Source organism: Salvelinus alpinus, chromosome 13 (genome assembly GCF_045679555.1).
Source record: "Salvelinus alpinus chromosome 13, SLU_Salpinus.1, whole genome shotgun sequence".
In the NCBI taxonomy this organism is placed as follows: Eukaryota; Metazoa; Chordata; class Actinopteri; order Salmoniformes; family Salmonidae; genus Salvelinus; species Salvelinus alpinus.
The window spans coordinates 23,149,799-23,172,041 of record NC_092098.1 but is presented as its reverse complement, the minus strand read 5'-3'; the positions used below and the strand labels follow the sequence as shown (position 1 = coordinate 23,172,041).

Genomic DNA, 22,243 nt, shown 5'->3' with positions numbered 1-22,243 from the left:
AAATCAAAGTAGCCACCCTTTGCCTTGATGACAGCTTTGCACACTCATTCTCTCAACCAGCTTCACCTGGAATGATTCTCTCAACCAGGCATTCTCTCAACCAGCTTCACCTGGAATGATTTTCCAACAGTCTTGAAGGAGTTCCCACATATGCTGAGCACTTGATGGCTGCTTTTCCTTCACTCTGCGCTCCAACTCATCGCAAACCATCTCAATTGGGTTGAGGTCGGATGATTGTGGAGGCCAGGTCATCTGATGCAGCACTCCATCACTCTCCTTCTTGGTCAAACAGCCCTTACACAGCATGGAGGTGTTTTTGGTCATTGTCCTGCTGGGGGAAAAAATGGTAGTCCCGCTAAGCGCAAACCAGATGGGATGCGCAGAATGCAGAATGATGTGGTAGCCATGCTGGTTAAGTATGCCTTGAATTCTAAATAAATCACAGACAGTGTCACCAGCAAAGCACCCCCACACCATTACACCTCCTCCTCCATGCTTTACGGTGGGAACCATATGTGGAGATAATCCGTTCACATACTCTGCATCTCACAAAGACGTGTCGGTTGGAACCAAAAATCTCAAATTTGGACTCAGACCAAAGGAAAGATTTCCACCAGTCTAATGTCCATTGCTTGTGTTTCTTGGCCCAAGCAAGTCTCTTCTTATTGGTATCCTTTAGTATTGGTTTCTTTGCAGCAATTCGACCATGAAGGCCTGATTCACGCAGTCTCCTCTGAACACTTGATGTTGAGATGTCTGTCGGTCTTCCTTTCCTGTGGCGGTCCTCATGAGAGCCAGTTTCAATATAGCGTTAGGTTTTTGCTACTGCACTTGAAGAAACGTTCAAAGTTCTTGAAATGTTCCATATTGAGTGACCTCCATGTCTTTAAGTAATGATGGACTGTCGTTTCTCTTTGCTTATTTGAGCTGTTCTTGTCATAATATGGACTTGGTATTTTACCAAATAGGGCTATCTACTGTATACCACCCCTATAGACTGAGGCCTATACCCGGAAGTGAGGCTGACCGTGACCCCAAACTTCTCCATGAAGGCTCTCCATACCCGTGATGTGACTTGGGGGCCTCAGTCGGAGACTATGTCCTTCGAAAGACCAGAATGCCCAAAGACCTGCTGGAACAGCACTTCAGCGACCTAGAGAGCAGTAGGGACACCAGAGAGAGGGATCCCTTATCACTGTGGGAATGTAGATGCGCTCAGGAGGACCGGTAGTGGGTGCGGGTTCCCTCTCCAGAGCCTGGCGAATGTCCACATCTACGTCCTAGACCACAGGGGCTAAGACTCAAGAGGGGATGGGAAAGCAGGTCCCCCGGCATTCGGGTGACCAGTCCGTGATTCTCATCCTTGACCATGAGATGTTGGGGTTATGGCGTTGGAGCCTTGGGAGGCTGATCTTGTGAGCTGGTGCACTAATGATGAAGGGAATGTTTTCCTGATGAATGGACTCCACGGTTAGGGTGAGTGGTGTGGTGATGTGTGTGATGGTTCCGGATCTTAGTGGCCAATTATCAAGGGCTTGAAACAGAGAGGAGAGCGGGTATGAGGTGATGTTCAGAGAGGAGGCAAGGGTCTGGCCAATAAAGTTCCCCGCAGCACCGGAATCCACTAGCACTGTAGAAACAGTACATGAGGGACAGCCAGCTAGTGTGATCGACACTAAAAAGGGTTTGTCAGAAAATGATGAAAATGGGATACTCACACCTGCCCCAGGAGGTGGTAAATCACTTGACTGTCCCTCTGCTCTCATGGATCCCAAGTTGGGACGTACTGGACAATGCTGAAGCTGGTGCCCCCCTTGACCACAATAGGGACAGAGCCCCAGCTGTTTCCGTCTGCGTCACTCAGCCGCGGGGAGGCGTGTGACCCCTACCTCCATGGGTTCAGGGTCTGATATAGAGTGGTCACTGAGGGAGGGAGAGAAGCGATGAGGGTACCGATGTTCCCGAAGTAGGTTATCCAGGCGGATGGCCATCACGTTCAAGGAGAGGTTGTTGTCTCTACATGCCAGTTCCGTCTGGACCTCCTCGTGCAGTCCTCTTCTGAATAGCATATGGAGCCCCGGCTTATTCCATCCGCTGGATGCTGCTATTGTCCGGAAGGTAAGCGCATACTCGGCAGTGGTCTGGTAATCCTGTCGTAGTTGGAATAGGCGCTCACCCCCCTCTCTGCCCTCCGGTGGATGATCGAAGATACCTCTGAACAGAGCCATGAACTCCTAATACGAAGCCAGCTCCTCCTCTCCTCTCTCCCAGACGGTCGTAGAGTCAGCAGAGAAATAACCGTGGCAACCTTGGACCTCTTGTGGTGGGGAGTAGGAATCCACGGCATTTCGATGGGGTTCCGTCATATTTATCCGGGAGGGATAAACAGGCATTGCTGACCTGGGCGGACTGCTGAATGGACTGGTGTACTGGCTCGCTGGGTCGGCCGGTTGGCAGAGTATCCTCCGCTAGTTGAAGGCAACGCCTCTCGGATATGTTTGAGACGTTGAAGACTGCGAAGAACCTCTTCCATAGCCTTCTCCAGTTGTGCCAGCTGGTCGTGGTGTTGACAAAGTAGGTATCCCTGTTCCTCGACTGTCTGGGAGATGTCCTGATTTCCTGCTGCTTCCATTTGTCAAGGCAATATTTTGTAAAGGAGACGTTGGGAGTCAAAAAGCAAGTGCAGGAGGTGAGTTTAATAATACAATAAACATGGAACTATACAAAACAAGAGTAGCGTCTGGACATGAAACACATAACTAATACTGCCAGGGAATGAAAGGGATTGACAGATATAGGGGAGGTATTCAGTGAAGTGATGGAGTCCAGGTGAGTCTCATAATGAGGCGCAGGTGCGCATAACGATGGTGCCAGGTGTGCGTAATGATGATAGTCAGAGCCAGGGATTAGTAAACCGGCGACGTTGAGTGCTGGAGAGGGGGAGCGGTAGTAGATGTGACACCTACCTTATGACAACACAACTGATTGGCTCAAACGCATTAAGAAGGAAAGTAATTCCACAAATTAACTTTTAACAAGGCACACCTGTTAAATTAAATGCATTCCAGGTGACTACCTCATGAAGCTGGTTGAGAGAATGCCAAGAGTGTGCAAAGTTCTCATCAAGGCAAAGGGTGGCTACTTTGAAGAGTCTCAAATATAAAATATATTTTGATTTGTTTAACAATTTTTTGGTTACTACATCAAATCAAATGTTATTTGTGACATGCGCCGAAACTAACAGGTGTAGGTAGACCTTACAGTGAAATGCTTACTTACAAGCCCTTAACCAACAATGCAGTTTTAAGAAAAATACCTCCTAAGTAAAAATAAAGTAAATAAGTAAAAAATAAAAGTAACAAATAATTAAAGAGCAGCAGTAAAATAACAATAGCGAGGCTATATACAGGGGGTACCGGTACATACAGGGGGTACCGGTACATGATTCCATATGTGTTATTTCATAGTTTTGATGTCTTCACTATTATTCTACAATGTAGAAAATTGTAAAAATAGAGAAAAACACTGGAAAGAGTAGGTGTGTCCAAACTTTTGACTGGTACTGTATATATTTTACCATGGAGTACCAAAATGGCGGCGCAGTGGCTTCAAAACAGCGCCCCCTGTCAGTCATCTAGGGTTAATACATACAATTGGTTGTAACTGAGGGGATGGAGGATCGTTAGTACTAAAGATTCTGCACTCCTCCTTAACTCTCACACACACAAAAATAATTCCTTCCTCCCTCGCCCTGTAAGTGTATACTCGTCAGACGTCATGATACGTCATCAGAAGTGTCCACTTCATTTGAGGGCTGAGGGGATAGGGTGTGTCGTTTAAGTGTTTGGACTGCAACAACACAGAACTCCCCGATCGTTTTTTCCATCATGGCTCCATCCGCAGACAGGCTGGGATACTGGGGGCGGCCAACCTCAACGCTAGATTGGTGTGAGGATAATTATGTCGTCTCTTTCTACATCGCAGAATTCTGTAAGTACAGCTGACACCATGCTTATTGCAAAACTAGTAATAGAAAACAAAAATTAATGCAATAAATACGGATGTGGCTCCGTGCGGAAAGCTGTCTCAGAAATAGCGTAAACATTATGCCTGGTGGTGCCATTCCCGTACGCTCGCGCCAGAAGGCTAGATCATGACTCTTATCTCTACATTTAAATACAGCTTTTATGTTTTATACCGGTAAGGTAGAAGTTACCATTAGTGTCGTCATCTCGACAGTACTTCTTGCCTAGGACGATGCCAGACCGGCTAATGAGTCACAACTTCACTTGCAGCAGCACCGCGCTCTTTCAAGTAGGCCTAACTGTTTATAAGTATGCTACTGTAATAGGCTATACGGCACATAAAAAAATCGCTAGTTTGGCGCATGTGTACAATGAAATGCGCCACAAGATAGCTTCAGCTTCATTTTGGGACAGTATATAGACTCTTTAGGCAGGTAGCCTAGCGTTGGGCCAGTAACCGAAAGGTTGCTGGATCGAATCCCAGAGCTGACAAGGTAAAAATCTGTCGTTCTGAGCAAGGCAATTAACCCACTGTTCCGGGGCGCCGAATATGTGGATGTCGATTATGGCAGTCCCCCACACGTCTCTGATTCAGAGGGGTTGGGTTAAATGCGAAGACACATTTCATTTGAATGCATTCAGTTGTACAACTGAATAGGTATCCCCCTTTCTCACAGTCTCTTGCAAACCTCACCGGTCACGCTGTGCGCTGGAACGTTGCAAAATAAATGTGCACATAGCCGACATGTTATTCAATGATGTATATAAACCCTGGATTGCTGATGCATTGGCCTATCAGAGGCTTTGAGGCCACCGGTTGGCCATATTGCCACTCCCCAGAAGGAGCAGTCCTCCATACAGTCCCTTCAGAAAGTATTTACACTAGTTAGTGGTGCGCCTGAGGGTCAGCTTCTTGTTCACCTGCACCCACCAGCAATTGCTAACAACCCATCCACAACCGCCCGACTACATGTGATAAAGTGAAAATCTGAGGCCCACACCCGACCACTACCCTCTAATATAGAAAATGCGCTGTAGGCTACAAAGATAGTGGAACAATTTTTTTTACTTGGGGATGCAGTATTTTTTTGTTGTTGCCTGATTTAGATTTAGATATGTTTCTGCTTTAATTTCTGATATTTTTGGTAGGCTAATTTTTAGTCAACTTGTCTATAATGAGATACATGCAGCTTCTCTTCTGTGATGTATATGTTGACCTAGAAGACTAAATAAATCCTTGCTCACCAGATTAATATCATAAATTAATAGAATGAATGAATGGTTCAATCTAGTTGACAGTTTTCCATGTCATCTTTCACAGAGCAAAGGTGTTTAGGGACCGTGGAGAAACTGCAATAGTCTAACAACAAAGGGAAATATTTCCTGTGCAAAATTTCCAAATTACATCAGTTTGACTGGTTGTAAGCAAATAGAAAGCTGTGAAAACGACCCAATCTGTTAAGATTTCAGTTTGGTTTGGATGCATATGTAGTTGAAATACGATCAGCTTTGATGCTGATAAAGATAGCACCTCTACAGATGGTATCTAACTGAGCATTCACATTCTCTCAAGATGCTAAAAGAAAGAAATCATTTCTCCACTCATGTTCCCAAGTAAACATTTTGCCTAGATTTGGTGTATAATTGTACTGCAAGAAATGCTTAATTCTGCAGGAGTTAATATTAAGGCTAGTGAGAGGTTAAAGACCAGATTTCAGTTTCCATTTAACCCATCTGAACGGTAGGCTACAGTTCCCTATCTTGTGACTGTCGAGTTTGTATAGCCATCACAATCATCACACGTCCTCTTTTACCACTTCAACAAATCTTTCCCAAACATTACTTTTCTGTCCCTCTTCAGCTTTTCTCTTATTGAATTAAACTCCGACATTTTCCCTTTTGCCTCTGTGGATTGACATAAACTTTTTCTGCCCGTTCCCAAAAACATTTGGCGAAAGGCGTGTAGACTATTTGGCCTGCATACAGTTTGACCCTAAACCTTAGGCTTACGCACTAATGCCAGATAGCCTAAAATAATGAAAGAAAAACCTCAATGTATCCTATAGATATAAATTGCACAAGAAATATACATTTCTGGATTTTTTAAGGTACTGTTTTCTCTTTATTCAACATGCCCGCCACACACCCGCCCTTCATCCAAACAATATTGAATGACCCTAAACCCGTCAGCCCCGCGGATATAACTGGGGGGACTGCGGGTTATGAGTCAACCCACGTATCACTAATTCACACCCCTAGACTTTTTCCGTATTTTGTTGTTACTGCCTGAATTTAAAATGTATTAAATTAAGGGTTTTGTCACTGGCCTACACACAATAATCCACAATGTCAAAGTAGAATGATGTTTTTTGATTTTGTTCTTCAAATGCCAAAGAAATGAAAAGCTGAAATGTCTTGAGTCAATAAGTACTGTATTCAACCCCTTTGTTATGGCAAGCTTAAATACGTTCAGGAGTAAAAATGTGCTTAACAAGTCACATAATACGTTGCATGTACACAATAATAGTGTTTAACATGATTTTTGACTGACTACCTCATGTCTGTGTAACAGTTGAACTCTATGGCGTCCCCTCGCCCCGACCCGAGCGCGAACCAGGGACCCTCTGCACACATCAACAACAGTCACCCACGAAGCATCGTTACCCATCGTTCCACACAAGCCGCGGCCCTTGCAGAGCAAGGGGAACCACTACTTCAAGGTCTCAGATCAAGTGACGTCACCGATTGAAAGACTATTAGCGCGCACCACCGCTAACTAGATAGCCATTTCACATCCGTTACATCTGTACCCCACACATACAAGTATCTGTAAGGTCCCTCAGTCGAGCAGTGAATTTCAAACACAGATTCAACCACAAAGACCAGGGAGGTTTTCCAATGCCTTTCAAAGAAGGGCACCTATTGGTAGATGTGTGAAAATGAAAAAGCAGACATTGAATATCCCTTTGCTAATGGTGAAAGTTGGATGGTGTATCAATACACCCAGTCACTACAAAGATACAGGCGTCCTTCCTAACACAGTCGCCAGAGAGGAAGGAAACTGCTCAGGGATTTCCCCATGAGGCCAATGGTGACTTTAAAACAGTTAGTGTTTAATGGCTGTGATAGGAAAAAAATGTGGATGGATAAACAACATTGTAGTTACTACACAATACTAACCTAATTGACAGAGTGAAAAGGACAGAATACAAATATTCCAAAACATGCATCCTGCAAGAAAGAACTAAATTAATACTGCAAAAGATGTGGCAAAGCAATTCACTTTTAGTCCTGAATACAAAGTGCTATGTTTGGGGAAAATCCAATACAACACATTACTGAGTACCACTCTCCATATTTTCAAGCAGAGTGGTGGCTACATCATGTTATTGGTATGCTTGTAATCGTTAAGGACTGGTGAGTTTTTCAGGATAAAAAAGGAATGGAGCTTAGCACAGGCAAAATCCTAGAGGAAAAACTGGTTCAGTCTGCTTTCCACCAGACACTGGGAGATTAATTCACCTTTCAGCATGACAATAACCTAAAACAAGGCCAAAATCTACACTGGAGTTGCTTACCAAGAAGACAGTGACATTTCCTGAGTGGGCATGTTACAGTTTTGATTTAAATCTACTTGAAAATATATGGCAAGACCTGAAAAATGTTTGTCTAGTAATGATCAACAACCAAATGACAAAGCTTAAAGAATTTTGAAAAGAACAATGGGTAAATGTTGCGCCATCCAAGTATGGAAAGCAAGACTTAGAGACTTAACCAGAAAGACTTACAGCTGTAATCACTGCCAATCGTGATTCTAACATGTATTGACTCAAGAGGTTTGAATACTTGTTTAATGAAGAAATATTAGTGTTTTGTAAAAATTAAAATCAAACTTTAGAATTTTTCTTCCACTTTGACATTAGAGTATTTTGTGTAGATCGTTGACAAAAAAAAGACAATTAAATAAATTTTAATCCTACTTTGTAACACAACAAAATGTTAAAAAAGTCAAGTGATGTGAATACTTTCTGAAGGCACTGTAGGAATGATTGGAATTCTACAGTATTTAACTAAAATGTTTCAAGGACAAAAGTACATGTATTTAAGCATTTTTGTTGTAGTGTGGACATTACCATTAGTACTTAAAAATATATATACTTAAAAAAAAATGTTTTTTTTATATTTAAAAATGCATTTATATAGCTTCTAAAATCTTTTTTACATTGCTGGGGGAGTACCAAGATGGAGGCACTGAAGCTTCAAAACAGCGTCCCCTGCTAGTCATCTAGTGTTAATATAATTCATTGTTTCAACCACACCACACAACCACACTCGCATGTTTGAACGAGCATCTGCGTAGCCAAGTGCTAAAATAAACTCTGGGTGAAAATTCTACAAAGAACTAGCTAAAAAGAGGACCATATGCATGTCAGGTAAAATACCAACTCAATGTTCATCTCCCAGGACAAACTAGCTAGAAACAGCTAGCTAGCTAATGTCTATAAATGTTTCATGTGCGTTTTGACCTGCCCCCAAATTAATATAGTTGGTTCACAATTGGTTTTGATATTTTAATCTGCGTGTCATGATCACGTCTGGTGTGGATGGACAAAATCAACATCCATGCGATGGCGCACACGGACGCACGTGCGGGGCTGGTTTAGTCAGCATGTTACACAGGCACCGCAACATTTTTCTATTCATGATAATTATCTTTAACACTAAGAGCTCCATTCCATTGCAAGATAAAAACCTGCAACTCAGCATTCGTAATTTGCTTTTGGATACCCTTTTGAATGATATGAGTGATAAAGGATTGTGAGTGCAGCAGTAAAACTATCTCACTCGAGTTATGAGGGGGTCCTTGTTCCTTGGTGAATTTGCTATTACAAAAGAGATCCCTGGCCCCAAAAAGTTTGAGAAACTGCCCTACAGGCTTTCTGAGAATCCCACGCCCACTGTCCTGTTATGGCAAAACTACATGATAATACAGTTGGCTTTATTATGTTTTTAATGATGCCAATTTTCAAAACTGCCAAGTGGGTCAGATTTAGCTGTGTTTAACTACTGCTCTTTTAATTTTCTCTCGCTATCTCTGACTCACACATGACCCACATTACACTGAGTGACCCAACACTCGTCTTCTCTTCTCTTCTTGACCTTGGAAAGGTGAAAACACTAGATTGAATGACTATTCACATGCATAATATGAAGGGAAAAAATGCATTATTAAAAAGCATCTAACCTAGAACTAATACTCTGATAACAGAACACTTGCTCTTATGTAGCTCTTATAAATGTGTAGAACACTGTATTATTAAAGTGACCATGTCACTGATACTCCACACGATCATTAGAGTTTGAAGCAATGGTTGGTTTGGCTCTTGGCTCTTAAATTGGGTCCCAAGTTGTAGAATAAAAGGCCTGGAATGTGCAACATCCAGTAAATCTAATGTGGAAGACGGACAAAGAGGCAACCACAATTTTTTACCCTCATTGTGTGGCATACATGTGCTATATCTCCTTTTTCAAAACCTCAGCAGAGCTGAACAATAGTAGCGCTGCTTGCAGCATCGAGTGAGGTCAGAATACATTAAACAGGAGATTCTCCTCACGTTTGCTTAAAGTTAAACTAATGAAAACGTTAAACACCAAAGTTCTTGACATTTTACTGACTACAGCACCTTGGGGAATGCCTAATGCTATTTGACCTGAAGTCAGTCAGCCTAATGTACAACACAACTTACTAATGTAGGGCACCAGCCTAATGTTAAACATAAATATTGTGCAACAGACATCCAATATTCCTTGTCTTGTACATATATTTGTAAGAATAGGATTTCAAGAATCCTTTACTTTTGTATCCAGCAGCTAAGCAAGCAACCAATACAGTACAGCAGTGTAGCAATGTTGACTGAACAAAGAACTGAGTTAGCCCTCAGAGCTCTTGCCTCTTGCATATAAGCTCCAACTTGAAACAACATTCTAATCATTAGCATCGTTGATCATTGATCATCAACCATCACTTGGTGTTGTGAAATCTTCAAATTAAATATGCTACATTTATTTAACCAGGCACCAATTCTTATTTACAATGATGGCAAAATGCCTCCTGTGGGGACGGAGGCTGGGATAAAAAAAACTATGGAAGACAAAACGGACAACACAGACAGAAGACACTGGCGACAGCACAAATACAACAGCAAACAAACAGTGGATGTGTGTGTGTGTGTGTGTGTGTGTGGAGGCATGTTTGTGGTGTGTGTGAAGTAAAACAACATGCTTCCTTACATAAGTAACTAGTGACATCTAGAAACAACTATATGTCTTAACAACCTGTTCATCTATTTGTCCTTTGACCTCGTCCAGGGACACCAGGTCCTGTAGTTTTTTAGGTTGGCTTGGAGGAAATTCCAAGACCAGGGGGCTGAGAAATTAAAGGACCATGCTGTTATGCATTTTCCTTTCGAGCCAGAAGACAGCATAGATAAAATGGCAGTTTTCCTAAAATGGTCTTATAAATAAAAACAAATTTCACAAGTCTAAATCCTACTGATTTTATAAATTGGACCTGCTTACAGAATGTAAACACTATTCTTTCTCTAGTTTTCCATCTGCTAAGAGACACACTATTAGAAATTCTACCAGACATCAAATGATTGTGGTTGTTGTTTGCTATCATACACTACATGTTGTCTTGTCTTCCTTTGACAGTTGCTCTGTTTGTTATCTTGTGGTACAGGGAACACTGTCAGCAACCTGATTATGATCCTGCCTCCCATCTACGGTGCCATCCAGACGTATAAAGATGGCCTAGAGTTCCGCTACGTCTACTCTTTTCTGGGACTGGCAGGTAGGTGCTCCATACACATCAGGAATTATTAGTATGATTTATATGGAAGGCCAAGAAGATCAAGGCAGTGTGCCCCCGATGCGTTGGGCTGACCGCACCACCCTCTGGAGAGCCTTGCGGTTGTGGACAGTGCAGTTGCCGTACCAGGCAGTAATACAGTCAGACCGAATGCTCTCAAAGGTGAATCTGTAGACATTTGTGAGGGTCTTAGGGGCCAAGATGAATTTATTCAGCCTCCTGAGGTCGAAACGGCTCTGTTCAGGGCTCTACAGGGCGACCATATTACTCGCAAATGGCCTAAATATTTTTCTGTGCGAACTGGAATTTTTATTTAGGCGCACCAGTGCCCCTAGAACAATTAAGGATTCTAGCTTTATTACCTCATATCTTTCATTGAAATCCTACATTTCTTTGTGTGCGCCTACATTTTCCAACTTAGGCACACGTCTGCTCCTTGTACAAAAAGGTCAGTGTAGAGCCCTGCTGTTGTGCTTTCTTCACCACTCTGTCGGTGTGGAGGGACTATTTTAGGTCCTCAGTGATGTGCACGTGGAAGAACTTGAAGCTTTTGACCCACTCCACTGTAGCTCCATCGATGTGGATGTCTCCAGTAGTCCACGATCAGCTCTTTCGTTTTGTTGACGTTGAGGGAGATGTCTCTCTCACGCAGTCTCCTCTGAACAGTTGATGTTGAGATGTGTCTGTTACTTAAACTCGGTGAAGAATTTATTTTGAGGTGCAGTTAACTCTAATGAACGTGTCCTCTGCAGCAGAGGTAACTCTGGGTCTTTCCTGTGGCGGTCCTCATGAGAGCCAGTTTCATAATAGCGCTTGATGGTTTTTGCGACTGCACTTGAAACTTAATGTTCTTGAAATGTTCTGTATTGACTGACCTTCATGTCTTAAAGTAATGATGGACTGTCATTTCTCTTTGCTTATTTGAGATGTTCTTGCCATAATATGGACTATTTTACCAAATAGGGCTATCTTTTGTATACCCCCCTATCCTTGTCACAACACAACTGATTGGCTCAAACGCATTAAGGAAAGACATTCCACTATTTAACTTTTAACAACGCACACCTGTTAATTGAAATGGATTCCAGGTGACTACCTCATGAAGCTGGTTGAGAAAATGTCAAGAGTGTGCAAAGCTGTCAAGGCAAAGGTGTGGCTTTGAAGAATCTCAAATATATTTTTGTTTAACACTTTTTTGGTTACTACATGATTCCATATGTGTTATTTCATAGTTAAGGTCTTCACTAGTATTCTGCAATGTAGAAAACAGTCAAAATAAAGAAAACCCTGGAATGAGTATGTTTCCAAACTTTTGACTAGTACTGTATATTTTTGCCCTCAGAACAGCCTAAATTCGTCAGGGCATTGACTCCACAAGGTGTCGAAAGCGTTCCACAGGGATGCTGGCCCATGTTGACTCAAACGCTTCCCACAGTTGTGTCAAGTTGGCTGGATGTCCTTTCGGTGATGGACCATTCTTGATACAAGCGGGAAACTGTTGAGCGTGAAAAACCCAGCAGCATTGCAGTTCTTGACACAAACCTGTGCGCCCTGCACCTAATACCATACACCATTAAAAGGCACTTAAATGTTTTCTTGCCCATTCACCATCTGAATGGCACACATACACAATCGCACACATACGTCTCAATTGTCTCAAGGCTTAAAAATCCTTTAACCTGTCTCCTCCCCTTCATCTATACTGATTGAAGTGGATTTAACAAGTGACATCAATAAGGGATGGTGGTCAGCCTATGTCAAGGAAAGAGCAGGTGTTCTTTTATATTTTTTTTGTATACAGTATGTACAGTGGGGAGAACAAGTATTTGATCACTGCCAAAAATCCAGAAAATCACATTGTATGATTTTTAAGTAATTCATTTGCATTTTATTGCATGACAAGTATTTGATCACCTACCAACCAGTAAGAATTCCGGCTCTCACAGACCTGTTAGTTTTTCTTTAAGAAGCCCTCCTGTTCTCCACTCATTACCTGTATTAACTGCACCTGTTTGAACTCGTTACCTGTATAAAAGACACCTGTCCACAACCTCAATCAAACAGACTCCAACCTCTCCACAATGGCCAAGACCAGAGAGCTGTGTAAGGACATCAGGGATACAATTGTAGACCTGCACAAGGCTGGGATGTGCTACAGGACAATTGGCAAGCAGCTTGGTGAGAAGGCAACAACTGTTGGCGCAATTATTAGAAAATGGAAGAAGTTCAAGATGACGGTGAATCACCTTCGGTCTGGGGCTCCATGCAAGATCTCACCTCGTGGGGCATCAATGATCATGAGGAAGGTGAGGGATCAGCCCAGAACTACACGGCAGGACCTGGTCAATGATCTGAAGAGAGCTGGGACCACAGTCTCAAAGAAAACCATTAGTAACACACTACGCCGTCATGGATTAAAATCCTGCAGCGCACGCAAGGTCCCCCTGCTCAAGCCAGCGCATGTCCAGGCCCGTCTGAAGTTTGCCAATGACCATCTGGATGATCCAGAGGAGGAATGGGAGAAGATCATGTGGTCTGATGAGACAAAAATAGAGCTTTTTGGTCTAAACCACTCGCCGTGTTTGGAGGAAGAAGAAGGATGAGTACAACCCCAAGAACACCATCCCAACCATGAAGCATGGAGGTGGAAACATCATTCTTTGGGGATGCTTTTCTGCAAAGGGGACAGGACGACTGCACCGTATTGAGGGGAGGATGGATGGGGCCATGTATCGCGAGATCTTGGCCAACAACCTCCTTCCCTCAGTAAGAGCATTGAAGATGGGTCGTGGCTGGGTCTTCCAGCATGACAACGACCCGAAACACACAGCCAAAGCAACTAAGGAGTGGCTCCGTAAGAAGCATCTCAAGGTCCTGGAGTGGCCTAGCCAGTCTCCAGACCTGAACCCAATAGAACATCTTTGGAGGGAGCTGAAAGTCCGTATTGCACAGGAAACGTATGATCTCTGTAATTGCAAACAAATGTTTCTGTACCAAATATTAAGTTCTGCTTTTCTGATGTATCAAATACTTATGTCATGCAAAAAAATGCAAATGAATTACTTAAAAATCATACAATGTGATTTTCTGGATTTTTGTTTTATATTCTGTCAATCACAGTTGAAGTGTACCTATGATAAAAATGACAGACCTCTACATGCTTTGTAAGTAGGAAAACCTGCAAAATCGGCAGTGTATCAAATACTTGTTCTTCCCACTGTATGTACTGTATTCTAGTCATGGCTCATCTTATATAACTACTGTTGTATACACATTTTCTATTCATATTTTTTATTTTACCTTTATTTAACTAGGCAAGTCAGTTAAGAACAAATTCTTATTTTCAATGACGGCCTAGGAACAGTGGGTTAACTGCCTTGTTCAGGGGCAGAACGACAGATTTGTACCTTGTCAGCTCGGGGATTCGAACTTGCAACCTTTCGGTAACTAGTCCAACGCTCTAACTACTAGGCTAACCACTCTAACCACTAGGCTACCCTGCCGTATACTGTCTAAACATTCTATATATTGCTCGCACTGATATTTCTTAATATTATTTTTCTTAATTTTTTGATTGTGTGTATTGTATTGCTAGATATTAATGTACTGTTGGTGCTAGAAACATAAGCATTTCGCTGCACCTGCGATAAAATCTGCAAATCTGTGTAAGCGACCAATACATTTTTATTTGATTTACTTGTACATTAAGCTGCCTCATACTCCAGAAACAGGAGATGGGCTCCTGCTCCTATGAGCCGTTCCGGCTCGTACAAGCCAAGGCTTGTGTAAGGCTACTTACAGTACTTACCCCTACTTCATAGTATTTTAAAAGAACATCATCAAGATGCCTTCCTGTTTATTTGAGTGAATAGTTTGAATGTCTATGCTTCCTGCTGCTTGTTTGATGTGATCTCTTCTTCTTTTCCAGCTGTTGGCATTGGTTCCTGGTGCTTCCATATGACGCTGCAATATGAGATGCAGGTGAGCTGACTTTTAGTATCTAAAAATAAATTGTGATTCGTCAGCACACTGTATGCATCCACCATTGAAGAGTTGTGTTCTCAAAATCACATGGACTTTTTCAGCTGTTAAGGACATAAAAAATGATACCTCATCATTTCCTGAAGAATGCACGTGCAGTTCGGTCAGACACTGGAGTAAACAGAAAACAATAGTCCTGTCTTGGCTCGTGCCGACCATCCCATTATACATCACTCTCTGTCTCTGCTGTCTGACCCCACAGTTGCTGGATGAGCTGCCAATGATCTACAGCACCTGTGTCTTTGTCTACTGTCTGTAAGTACCCAACATAATGGATTTACGCTCTTCAGCTTTCACAGTGCCAATGCCATTGAGCAGCCCAGGTCAAAAGCTCACTGAAAGTAATTTGAGGGCAATATAAAATGTAATGTGATCAATGAAAAGTGAATCCAACCCTCCAATTGATCCACCCTAAGAAAGCACATATTGTGTCTCTCGTGGTTGTAGATGCCATGTAACTGAGCTGATGTCTATGGATTCAGCGGCACTTAGATTTCCTCCATTTTAACTGGGGCATCTTTCATCATCTTGCTCTCGATCCTTCTCAAAAGCCTTACTGTATATAGTATGTCTATAATTACAAATATGTGTTTCATGAGAGGAATGATAATTTAATTCATTTTTTGTTACAGATATGAATGCTTCAAGCAAGAAAACACTCTGAGTTTATTTCCTATCACATTGTTATTGTTCTTCAGTGTCTCAGTCAGTGTGGTGAGTGTCTCATAAATCCCCTTGATAAAAATTATATTACTCTAATACATTTGCTCAGACAAATATATATATATATACACACCACTACAGATGTAGGATCTTGATTTGATCACTATTTTATTGCTGAGAATTTTCGTGCACAGCAGGAAATGCAAACGTGTAGTGGATTCAAGGTTTAAAAAGGCAGACTTGATTTGCCCTAATGAAAAATGTATCAACCCCTACAACATTTTTTCATTAGTTATAATCCACATAATAATTCACATTTCCTGTTCCTGCAGGATTATTGTCCTGCTGTAGCAAACTGGCTCATATTTAAGATCCTACATCTATACCACTATTAGGGCAACAATTAAGTTTAAAACCACTGGAACAGTGGTAAACTTTCCTGGTATTGGACGCAAGTGTATCTTGTCCCCACGTACAGTAAGGAAGATGGTTCGGGAGGCAAAGGGCCAAAGTTGGAGAATTACAGATTTTTTTTCATGTATCTTCCGGTGACCAAGTTTACGCCACCTCCATGCTCTCTGGAAGGGTTGCCAGAAAAAATACTTTATTGAGCGCGAACAACAAATGTAAACGGCTGGAGTTTGCTAAAATGCATTGGCACTTGGATTGGAACTGGTGTTGTGGTCAAATAACATGAAAATAGAGCTCTTTGGCCACGCACACCAGTGGTGGGTTTGGCATCGAAAGAAGAATGCATATGCAGATTATTTTAGATTTTTATTTTTTGCTTGTTGAACAAAATCTTTCTCTGAGCAATTGTATTAGTATAAAATAATAGAATTTTAAAAATGTGCGTACAATATAGCTCAGTATTTGTATTATTTATTTTATGAAGTCTTTTTTTCCTCTTCTTTACCAAGGGTGCCAATAATTTTGGACCTGACTGTAACTGTTGTGTCCATTTTCATTCCATTACTGTATGTCAATAATTAATGTCACTATCTGCATTATTTTTTTCTATTTTTTCCCCCAGGTGTATTTACAATGGAAAGAGCCAGTATTTCACCAGGTAAGAGAGAGTACATTTGCACTCTTCAGTGAGCATGCTCTTTGTTTGGTATTAGGTTTCACTGTTTCATTAGTAAATATTGCCCCTGGCTAAAAGTGGAAACAGCCAGACATGAGGTCCTGTTAGATTGCTATTGTGGCATGTCACTTGAGATGTCTCTGTGCAGTTGTATTCAGCAATACAATATATTTCAGCGCTGTCACTTGTCGTACAACATGTCATACAACATGTCATACACCATCTTTTTGACTATCGCTTTGTCTAATCTTACATGCCCAGGTTACACTTATATAAACTCCTCTCTAGCATACCACCACAATAGCCAGTGTTGCTGTGGATATTGAGAGTCTAGAGAAGTGTCTGTGTTGCTCGACAACAACAGAAACAAAGTGACAAAGCAGCCTTTGTTTACACTTCAGAGCCCTCTCTGCTTAGCCTACTAAACCCCACTGCTCCATGGTGGCACACGTTCAGTCATAAACATGCCCTCAACAGTCTGTTTTGGAGGACGTTATATTGTCAGCATATTGTTTCAACCAGTTAGTGTTTCACACCAAGCTGATGCATGTAGTTTGATTTGCTACTCATTTAGATACAATACATCAACTGTGGCCATCCATTTATACGTCTCATCAACCATCACAAAAGAGCAGTCTTTATTTGAGCATGGATTTAGCACAACCTCGTGTTTGAACCTTGTACATGCTGTAGTGTTATCCTTTTTTAGGGCTTGAGCAGTCTGGTTGAAAACGTGTGCATTAAACACCTCATACTTAATTTCACCTTTGTTCTGGTGAAAACACCAGAATTAGGCTACTGTAAAATTTGACACAGATCTGAATTTGGTTGTTTTTCAAAACTAAAGATTCTTCTTTTTGTGTCCTTAGGTCATGTATGGTGCGCTTGTAGCCTGCTTGGTGATGCGTTCTATCTTCATAGTTACATGGTATGTGGCAATGTGGTAGCATCTTGGCTCAGTAGTTTGGGAAACTAACTGATAACTAAGAGGTCAACAGTACATTTGTTATCCTTACAAAGTTTGAATTGTATAATAGCCACTCAACATTGGATACTGCTATTATGCTGATATTTGTGGTTCTGGATGACAACGTTTTCAGAAACCACAGTACGAAGTAGGGCAGAGGAGGCTGGTGGGAGAAGCTGTAGGAGGACAAGCTCATTGTAATGGCTGGAATAGAATAAATAGAACGGAGTCAAACGTGGTTTCCATATGTTTGATGCGTTTGATACCGTTCCATTGATTCCATTCCACCCATCACAATGAACCTGTCCTCCCATAGCTCACCCCACCAGCCTCCTCTGAAGTAGGGCTATGTTATAACATTGTTTATACATCTCATCTGACTTTGTCTTTTAACTGCAGGGTGTACCCCTGGCTCAAACCTATGTGTTACATCTCCCTGAGTGTCTTCCTCCTGGGGTTCCTGTTGTGGAACATTGATAATCTGGCATGTGACTCACTCAGGTAAATATACAAACAATTTTCACACGCTGACATCAGAATATGGACATCCATTTCCCTAGATGTAGGATCTTAATGTTGAAGGAGAACTTTCCTGCAATGCAAAAATGTTTTTAACTTGGCCTGTATTTGAGGTTTAAAAAGACTTCTGAAGTTTGTAATTTCCACTTTAAAATTTCAGACTTGAATTTCCTTTAACATTTTTTATCAATCTCTACAAAAATGTCCAATATTTATAATCCACATAATAATTACTATTTCCCGTTGCTGCAGGATAATTTACCTGCTGTAGCAAACTGTCTCAAATTAAGATTCTACATTTTGTAGACAGAATCAAATGTAAAACCCTCTACTCCACACTCTCCTTTAGATCCACCAGACAGAGATTGCCCCCTGTTGTTGGGGCGGTGACACAGTTCCATGCCTGGTGGCACATCCTCACAGGCCTGGGCTCCTACCTACACATACTCTTCAGGTAAACTATCCACTGAACCATCTATATTCTATAGGTCTTATAAAGCTTTTACTGTGTTTGTTTGCTCATTGTATTTGTTCCCACTAAAATGTATTTATTCTGCTTGAAGAACGTAATTAGATTAAGAACAGACTGGTATCTTGGTCAGATGATTTCTACAAGAATGTGTTACTGAAAAATGTAATATGTTCTGTTGTCATGTAGCCTCCAGATACGGTCAATCTACCTCAAACACAGACCAAAAGTAAAGGTAAGCGTGCTCTCATCCTCCCAGTTCTTCAACACATCCTAGTTCTATGCTTGTGTATACAGATGTAGGCTCTACAAGTTTTACTTGCAACAGGGTGATCAAATTAAGACCCCACACCTAGAGAGCTTGAGGTTTTGAGCAGAAGATGACGCTGCTATCTCCCCTCTTCAGTGTGTTGTTGTTAAGTTGTCCTGTACAGTCCAGCAATATTTATACTGAACATTCCTCTTGAAGAAGTAGATTATTTATGTTGGGAATAGAAAATATAGTTGAGTATGTGGAGTGTGACATTCAGAATCAGTCATAACTCAAGTTCTATGGTATGCATTTATGGACTGAGGGTTACGATAAGGAATTTCTTTTGGGATGCAATTTCTTTTCTATACATTAGCTACCTTCATATACATAACGGCTGCATCCAGGGATGTATGTATGCCTGCCCACTGTTGGGCAGTAGGTTTGGGAGAGCCCTCCTCCATCCTTCTCTAATACTCATCATACCTGAAGATCATTCAGAATCAGAACTGCCTTCAGGTTATGATACACAAGAGGTTTTTCAAATTAAGATCCTACATCTGTATGGTACCACAATATCAACAATAACCTAACACTTGTCCACAATGTGTTCAATCAGTTTATATGTGGAGTGTGGCCCATGTTGCACATGGAGGCTCAGAAGACAAGCTGAGTGGCTGGGGACCATGAAGGAGGGTGACTACCATACAACAGGCATCAGCAAAGGGACCTGACCTGCCAGTCTGCCAACTCCCCCTCTGCTGTCTCTGGGACACATACTGTACACCCCACTACCAGAGGTCTGGCAACCTACCACTCCTGGGACCCTTTTGTTTAGCACTGTGTGGATTTGCCAAGTACAGCATAGCGTTGAGTGTTGATATGGAATGGAATGATTTTTCTCTTTCATCGATCACAATCGGATTTTCATGGTGATGTTGTAGTGTTTTTGTTTTTAAGTTCTCAAACATTTTGAATGCATTAATGTACATACAGTATAGTATGTCGATGCAGATATGATATGTAGCTGCCCTGCCCGAACATGGATATTTTCTGGAATATGATTAAGAAAAAAGGCAGTAGTCATAAAAACACATGTAAATTATATTAGTGTATGTATTATAACATTCAATATAATACTTTAGCATATTCACAAGCCATAATAACGTCAGATGGTCAGCTTGAGCTGGCTGTATTTTTCATTGGTTATGTTTAGACACGGGAACTGTTTATACTACCCTATTTTTTTCAATATAAATTAGCAGACACTCTTATCCAAAGAGACTTAAGCCTTCCGCATGCTTTGGTTCGGCTGATGCTTAGCCGAATAAGTGTTCATATACTCCCTTAAAAGACCTTCGCTTGGGCCTCCCGAGTGGCGCAGAGGTCTAAGGCACTGCATCGCAGTGCTAGCTGTGCCACTAGAGATCCTGTTTCGAGTACAGGCTATGTCGCTGCTTGCCGCGACCTGGAGACCCATGGGGTGGCGCACAATTGGCCCAGCGTTGTCCGGGTTAGGGGAGGGTTTGGCCGGCCGGGATGTCCTTGTCCCATAACGCTCTAGCGACTCCTGTGGTGGGCCGGGCACATGCACGATGACACGGTTGCCAAGTGTACAGTGTTGCCTCCGACACACTGGTGCGGCTGGCTTCCGGGTTAAGCAGGCATTGTGTCAAGAAACAGAGCGGCTTGGCTGGGTCGTGTTTTCGGAGGACACACGGCTCTCGACCTTCGCCTCTCCTGAGTCTGTACGGGAGTTGCAGCGATGGGACAAGACTGTAACTATCAATTGGGGAGAAAATGGGCAAAAAAAATTAAGATCTTTAAAAAAATAAATGCCCTTCGCTTGAAAAGCTTGAAAAAAGCAGCAATACTACTGTTTGTCCATATTGAAACGCCGTAGCCAGTATACACTTTATCAAAATAGTCCAAAATTAATGATAACTCAATAAATGTTTCATTCATTTTGACTTTTTTTCTGAGGAGATCTTAGTTGCTCAACTTTACATCTAAGTGGTGCAGTTTGGTGCAGTATTTCTCAAGTGAAATAATTAGCATGAAAACGATTAATCTCTAGTTGAATGACAGCAAACATGAAGCATTAACAATGACAGCATTGAAGAATCCCTACTGTTGACCAATCACCGACGAAGGAGCGTAAAGTTTGGTTACCGACTTTGGCTACTGACTTTGGCTTCCATCGAAAAATGTTTGTGTGCACTAACAGCCCCAAAAAACCTTGCCAAAGACTAAAACAAAGAAAAAAGTCATAAAACTGTTTTGGATGGGAAGCCTGCAGACACCTTTACAGTTAGTGCATTCATCTTGAGATACCTAGGTCAGACAACCACATATCACAGTCATAGTAAGTACATTTTTCCTCAAAGAAGTTATCAGCAAATGTCAGTGCTAGTAGGAAAACACAAGTGCATAGCATGAATTAAATGTCTTATTTAAGATACTTTTTGAAGAGGTAGTGTTTCAGACATTTTTGGAAAATTGGCAGGGACTCTGCTGTCCTGACATTAGGGGGAAGCTTGTTCCACCATTGGGGTGCCAGGACAGAGAAGAGTTTTGACTGGGCTCAGTGGGAGCTGACGCCCCATAGGGGTGGGAGGCCCAAGACACTTGAGGTGGCAGAGGTTCCCTTCTCTAAGGGAATCTGGTCTAGATGATACAGTGTGCTGGTTACAGACAGGACTGAAACAGACAGCAGGGAAAGGTATAATATATAAATTATATTGACTACAGTATATATATGTCCTCTGCAACGTCTTGGTAACACAGGAACACTCTTTGACTTCAATTACATTTATTTTATGTATGCCAAGACTGCAACTGCATTATACTTGCAAAATGTGAAGTTGTTTTGATATTTTTACATTTACATGTCCATGTGTTTTTTTATGATTTACTTGATTAATATTAACAAATCGAAGGGAGATTATACAATTTATCTAAGGATTGTTCCATTTAAAAAAATACAGTCACGTTATCATAGTGGGAATTTCAAGGATACAGGGTAATTATTTTCATGTGTATGTCTTTTTCTTTGCCAACGTAAAAGATCATGAAGAAAGTTTACCTGAAATAAAGATATCTGCACAAGCTTTGGTGTTGCTGCCAAAAGGAGGAATGAGAAAATAGTGTTTCGACTGACCACTGAACATTTCTGACCACTGTTCTACAGACTGGATCATCTGGACATGTATGTTTTCAGATGGATTCGCCAATTAATATCCATTATTTAACTATCTAGCAATGAATACAGGTATCTGCATGTCTGCAATTAAATTATCATTGTCCTGTATTACCACACACACATATTTGCTTCAAGGATGAGACCTCTGA

The 22,243-nt window shown here is 41.6% G+C and overlaps 1 protein-coding gene across 3 annotated transcripts; it reads left to right on the top strand.

Moving 5' to 3' along the window:
• Positions 1 to 3,659: 3,659 nt before the first annotated feature.
• On the top strand, positions 3,660 to 22,002 carry LOC139537439 (alkaline ceramidase 3-like). Of its 3 annotated transcripts, XM_071338721.1 has the most exons (12): positions 3,673 to 3,990; positions 6,598 to 6,745; positions 10,768 to 10,878; positions 14,825 to 14,877; positions 15,140 to 15,192; positions 15,570 to 15,651; positions 16,634 to 16,669; positions 17,557 to 17,615; positions 18,054 to 18,155; positions 18,523 to 18,627; positions 18,832 to 18,877; positions 19,512 to 22,002. In XM_071338721.1, exons 1-12 carry the CDS (start codon positions 3,961 to 3,963, stop codon positions 19,563 to 19,565), a joined length of 879 nt encoding a protein of 292 aa, XP_071194822.1. In that variant the 5' UTR covers positions 3,673 to 3,960; the 3' UTR covers positions 19,566 to 22,002. The 3 variants fall into 3 exon arrangements, with proteins under 3 accessions (XP_071194823.1, XP_071194822.1, XP_071194824.1); XM_071338722.1 differs by lacking the exon at positions 6,598 to 6,745 and having other exon boundaries at positions 3,660 to 3,990; XM_071338723.1 differs by lacking the exons at positions 3,673 to 3,990; positions 6,598 to 6,745 and adding an exon at positions 8,367 to 8,458.
• The last annotated feature ends 241 nt before the right edge of the window (positions 22,003 to 22,243 follow it).

Bases quoted from the DNA above. Each gene is read 5' to 3' on its own strand.
- LOC139537439 (XM_071338721.1), top strand. From the start codon at position 3,961: ATGTCGTCTCTTTCTACATCGCAGAATTCT. The intron at 6,746-10,767 runs GTCTCAGATCAA...CTTGTGGTACAG, and splicing joins AGGGGAACCACTACTTCAAG to GGAACACTGTCAGCAACCTG. The intron at 14,878-15,139 runs GTGAGCTGACTT...CTGACCCCACAG, and splicing joins CGCTGCAATATGAGATGCAG to TTGCTGGATGAGCTGCCAAT.